Raw genomic sequence first — 6000 nt, 5'->3', positions numbered from 1 at the left:
CTGTAGATTATAGTCATTTATAGAGAGGCCCGTTAGCGGCCCCTATAGTCATTTAAAGAGAGGCCCGTTAGCGGCCCCTATAGTCATTTAAAGAGAGGCCCGTTAGCGGCCGCTATGGTCATTTAAAGAGAGACTGTTGATGGTTCTATAGTAATTTATAGAGAGGCCCGTTAGTGGCCGCTATAGTCATTTAAAGAGAGACTGTTGATGGTTCTATAGTAATTTATAGAGAGGCCCGTTAGCGGCCGCTATGGTCATTTAAAGAGAGGCCCGTTAGCGACCGCTATAGTAATTTAAAGAGAGGCCCGTTAGCGGCCGCTATGGTCATTTAAAGAGAGGCCCGTTAGCGGCCCCTATAGTCATTTAAAGAGAGGCCCGTGTTTTGGGCGTGTTGCGTTTACTATTTAAGGAAGCTGCCTGTTGAGGACTTGAGGCATCTGTTTCTCAAACTAGACACTCTAATGTACTTGTCCTCTTTGCTCAGTTGTGCACCGGGTCCTCCCACTCCTCTTTCTATTCTGGTTAGGGCCAGTTTGCACTGTTCTGTGATGGCAGTAGTACAAGATCTTCAGTTTCTTGGAAATTTCTCACATGGAATAGCCTTAATTTCTCAGAACAAGAATAGTCCGACGAGTTTCAGAAGAAAGTTCTTTGTTTCTGACCATTTTGAGCCTGTAATTGAACCCACAAATGCTGATGCTTTGTGGGTTAGCATCTGTACAGAAATGGTGCACGCAGATATTTAGTGTTCAAGTTACTCAGTGGTTATAAATGAGACCCCGGGTGTCTCTAGAACATTCCAAGTCGGGGTTGGGACCCCTATTGGAGGCACAGGGGAACTGCAGTGGAGTCCCCACATACAAAATGTACCTTTTTTTTGTTGCGAAATAAAAATGTGTGTGTGTGTGTGTAGCCTGGAGATGTGTGATAAGCAGCAGAACTTCACCTTGTGTCCTGTGTGTGTGTGTGGTTGTGTGTGTAATTGTGTGTGTGTGTGTGTGTGTGTGTGTGTGTGTGTAGCCTGTAGGAGATGTGTGATAAACAGCAGAACTTCACCATGTGTCCTCTGTGTGACGGAGTGTGTGACTACTGGCACCTGTCCACCGCCTGTGGCACCGCCCGCGCATCCCACCTGTTCGACAACCCTGCCACCGTCTTCTTCGCTATCTTCATGTCCCTCTGGGGTATGTATTAATGTTCTGTTACCCCTTACTACCCCTTACTACCCCTTACTACCCCCATCTTCATGTCCCTCTGGGGTATGTATTAATGTTCTGTTACCCCTTACTACCCCTTACTACCCCTTACTACCCCCATCTTCATGTCCCTCTGGGGTATGTATTAATGTTCTGTTACCCCTTACTGCCCCTTACTGCCCCTTACTACCCCTTACTACCCCCATCTTCATGTCCCTCTGGGGTATGTATTAACGTTCTGTTACCCCTTACTACCCCTTACTACCCCCATCTTCATGTCCCTCTGGGGTATGTATTAATGTTCTGTTACCCCTTACTGCCCCTTACTGCCCCTTACTGCCCCTTACTACCCCCATCTTCATGTCCCTCTGGGGTATGTATTAACGTTCTGTTACCCCTTACTGCCCCTTACTGCCCCTTACTACCCCTTACTACCCCCTACCCCCATCTTCATGTCCCTCTGGGGTATGTATTAACGTTCTGTTACCCCTTACTGCCCCTTACTACCCCTTACTACCCCTTACTGCCCCCATCTTCATGTCACTCTGGGGTATGTATTAACGTTCTGTTACCCCTTACTGCCCCTTACTACCCCTTACTGCCCCCATCTTCATGTCCCTCTGGGGTATGTATTAACGTTCTGTTACCCCTTTACTGTTACCCCTTACTACCCCCATCTTCATGTCCCTCTGGGGTATGTATTAACGTTCTGTTACCCCTTACTACCCCTTACTACCCCTTACTGCCCCTTACTGCCCCTTACTGCCCCCATCTTCATGTCCCTCTGGGGTATGTATTAACGTTCTGTTACCCCTTTACTGCCCCTTACTACCCCTTACTACCCCCATCTTCATGTCCCTCTGGGGTATGTATTAACGTTCTGTTACCCCTTACTACCCCTTACTACCCCTTACTGCCCTTTACTACCCCCATCTTCATGTCCCTCTGGGGTATGTATTAACGTTCTGTTACCCCTTACTACCCCTTACTACCCCTTACTACCCCCATCTTCATGTCCCTCTTGGGGTATGTATTAATGTTCTGTTACCCCTTACTGCCCCTTACTACCCCTTACTGCCCCCATCTTCATGTCCCTCTGGGGAATGTATTAATGTTCTGTTATCCCTTACTACCCCTTACTGCCCCTTACTACCCCTTACTACCCCCCATCTTCATGTCCCTCTGGGGTATGTATTAACGTTCTGTTACCCCTTACTGCCCCTTACTGCCCCTTACTACCCCTTACTACCCCCATCTTCATGTCCCTCTGGGGTATGTATTAACGTTCTGTTACCCCTTACTGCCCCTTACTACCCCCTTACTACCCCATCTTAACGTCCCTCTGGGGTATGTATTAACGTTCTGTTACCCCTTACTGCCCCTTACTACCCCTTACTACCCCCATCTTCATGTCCCTCTGGGGTATGTATTAATGTTCTGTTACCCCTTACTGCCCCTTACTACCCCTTACTACCCCCATCTTCATGTCCCTCTGGGGTATGTATTAATGTTCTGTTACCCCTTACTGCCCCTTACTGCCCCTTACTACCCCCATCTTCATGTCCCTCTGGGGTATGTATTAACGTTCTGTTACCCCTTACTGCCCCTTACTACCCCTTACTACCCCCATCTTCATGTCCCTCTGGGGTATGTATTAATGTTCTGTTACCCCTTACTGCCCCTTACTGCCCCTTACTACCCCCATCTTCATGTCCCTCTGGGGTATGTATTAACGTTCTGTTACCCCTTACTACCCCTTACTACCCCTTACTACCCCTATCTTCATGTCCCTCTGGGGTATGTATTAACGTTCTGTTACCCCTTACTACCCCTTACTGCCCCTTACTACCCCTTACTACCCCCATCTTCATGTCCCTCTGGGGTATGTATTAACGTTCTGTTACCCCTTACTGCCCCTTACTACCCCTTACTACCCCCATCTTCATGTCCCTCTGGGGTATGTATTAACGTTCTGTTACCCCTTACTACCCCTTACTACCCCCATCTTCATGTCCCTCTGGGGTATGTATTAACGTTCTGTTACCCCTTACTGCCCCTTACTACCCCTTACTACCCCCATCTTCATGTCCCTCTGGGGTATGTATTAACGTTCTGTTACCCCTTACTGCCCCTTACTGCCCCTTACTACCCCTTACTACCCCCATCTTCATGTCCCTCTGGGGTATGTATTAACGTTCTGTTACCCCTTACTGCCCCTTACTACCCTTACTACCCCCATCTTCATGTCCCTCTGGGGTATGTATTAACGTTCTGTTACCCCTTACTACCCCTTACTACCCCCATCTTCATGTCCCTCTGGGGTATGTATTAACGTTCTGTTACCCCTTACTGCCCCTTACTACCCCTTACTACCCCCATCTTCATGTCCCTCTGGGGTATGTATTAACGTTCTGTTACCCCTTACTGCCCCTTACTACCCCTTACTACCCCCATCTTCATGTCCCTCTGGGGTATGTATTAACGTTCTGTTACCCCTTACTACCCCTTACTACCCCCATCTTCATGTCCCTCTGGGGTATGTATTAACGTTCTGTTACCCCTTACTGCCCCTTACTACCCCTTACTACCCCCATCTTCATGTCCTCTGGGGTATGTATTAACGTTCTGTTACCCCTTACTACCCCTTACTACCCCCATCTTCATGTCCCTCTGGGGTATGTATTAACGTTCTGTTACCCCTTACTGCCCCTTACTGCCCCTTACTACCCCCATCTTCATGTCCCTCTGGGGGAATGTATTAACGTTCTGTTACCCCTTACTGCCCCTTACTACCCCCTTACTACCCCATAGTACCACCCCCTCCTGTCCATCAGTCTGTATGTCAGCCAGTCAGCTAGCTAGTCATCCCATCAGCCAGCCAGCTTGTCAGCCAGCCAGCCGCCCCGTCAGCCAGCGAGCCGCCCCGTCAGCCAGCGAGACACCCCTTCAACCAGCGAGCCATCCCGCCAGCCAACCTGCCAGCCAGCCCATCAGTCAGTCAGTCAGTCAGTCAGCCAGCCCGTCAGTCAGCCAGCCCGTCAGCCAGCCAGCCCATCAGTTAGCTAGCCCGTCAGCTAGCCCGTCAGCCAGCCCGTCAGCCAGCCAGCCCGTCAGCTAGCCTGTCACCCATCCCATCAGCCAGCCCGTCAGCTAGCCCGTCAGCCAGCCAGCCAGCCAGCCCATCAGTTAGCCCGTCAGCCAGCCCGCCCTTCAGCCCGCCCGTCAGCCAGCCAGCCCATCAGTTAGCCCGTCAGCCAGCCCATCAGTTAGCCCGTCAGCGAGCCCGTCACCCATCCCATCAGCCAGCCCGCCAGCCCGTCAGCCAGCCCGTCCGCCAGCCCGTCCGCCAGCCCGTCCGCCAGCCCGTCCGCCAGCCCGTCCGCCAGCCCGTCCGCCAGCCCGTCCTCCAGCCAGCCCGTCCTCCAGCCAGCCCGCCAGCCCGTCCGCCAGCCCGTCCGCCAGCCCGTCCGCCAGCCCGTCCGCCAGCCCGTCCGCCAGCGAGCCCGCCCGCCAGCCCGCCCGCCAGCCAGCCCGTCAGCCAGCCAGCCCGTCAGCCAGCCAGCCCGTCAGCCAGCCCGTCAGCCAGCCCGTCAGCCAGCCCGTCAGCCAGCCCGCCCGTCAGCCCGCCCGTCAGTCAGCCCGTCAGTCAGCCCGTCTGTGGGGGGCCAGGTCTGCGTATTATTAGACACAGTAGGACCTCTGGGGGTGTAACCAGAGTGTAACCCCCCGCTGCTCTGCTAACACTGTCTCAGGTTTCCTCTGCTAGAGTTGGTGGACTCATTTTCACATGTCTGTGATCATGTCTGTGTGTGTCTGTGATCATGTCTACGTCTGTGTGTGTCTGTGATCATGTCTGTGTGTGTCTGTGATCATGTCTAAGTCTGTGTGTGTCTGTGTGTGTAGTTGCGACGTTCCTGGAGCACTGGAAGCGTCGTCAGATCAGTTTGAACCACAGCTGGGACCTCACAGGACTAGAGGAAGAGGAGGTACACACCATTACATATAACACCTCACAGGACTAGAGGAAGAGGAGGGACACCATTACATATAACACCTCACAGGACTAGAGGAAGAGGAGGTAAACACCATTACATATAACACCCCACAGGACTAGAGGAAGAGGGACACATTACATTACATATAACACCCCACAGGACTAGAGGAAGAGGAGGGACACACCATTACATATAACACCTCACAGGACTAGAGGAAGAGGAGGGACACCATTACATATAACACCCACAGGACTAGAGGAAGAGGAGGGACACCATTACATATAACACCCCACAGGACTAGAGGAAGAGGAGGTACATACCATTACATATAACACCTCACAGGACTAGAGGAAGAGGAGGGACACCATTACATATAACACCCCACAGGACTAGAGGAAGAGGAGGGACACACCATTACATATAACACCCCACAGGACTAGAGGAAGAGGAGGGACACCATTACATATAACACCCCACAGGACTAGAGGAAGAGGGACACACCATTACATATAACACCCCACAGCCTCACAGGACTAGAGGAAGAGGAGGGACACCATTACATATAACACCCCACAGGACTAGAGGAAGAGGAGGGACACCATTACATATAACACCTCACAGGACTAGAGGAAGAGGAGGGACACCATTACATATAACACCTCACAGGACTAGAGGAAGAGGAGGGACACCATTACATATAACACCTCACAGGACTAGAGGAAGAGGAGGGACACCATTACATATAACACCTCACAGGACTAGAGGAAGAGGAGGTACATACCATTACATACCACGTCCCGTCCCACCAC

At 51.6% G+C, this 6000-nt stretch overlaps 1 protein-coding gene across 1 annotated transcript in view; it reads left to right on the top strand.

Annotated features, from left to right (window-relative positions):
* LOC124023646 (anoctamin-1-like) overlaps positions 1-6000 on the top strand; it is an 80684-nt gene that overhangs the window by 38414 nt on the left and 36270 nt on the right. Inside the window, exons 11-12 of the mRNA XM_046338002.1 lie at positions 1028-1184; positions 5100-5182. Of these exons, the coding sequence (XP_046193958.1) occupies positions 1028-1184; positions 5100-5182 (240 nt within the window). The remainder of the gene's footprint in view (positions 1-1027; positions 1185-5099; positions 5183-6000) is intronic.

This window comes from Oncorhynchus gorbuscha, unplaced genomic scaffold (genome assembly GCF_021184085.1).
Source record: "Oncorhynchus gorbuscha isolate QuinsamMale2020 ecotype Even-year unplaced genomic scaffold, OgorEven_v1.0 Un_scaffold_1666, whole genome shotgun sequence".
NCBI classification, from domain to species: domain Eukaryota; kingdom Metazoa; phylum Chordata; class Actinopteri; order Salmoniformes; family Salmonidae; genus Oncorhynchus; species Oncorhynchus gorbuscha.
Note: the sequence above shows the minus strand (reverse complement) of the source record. Positions and strands in the feature narration are given on the sequence as shown.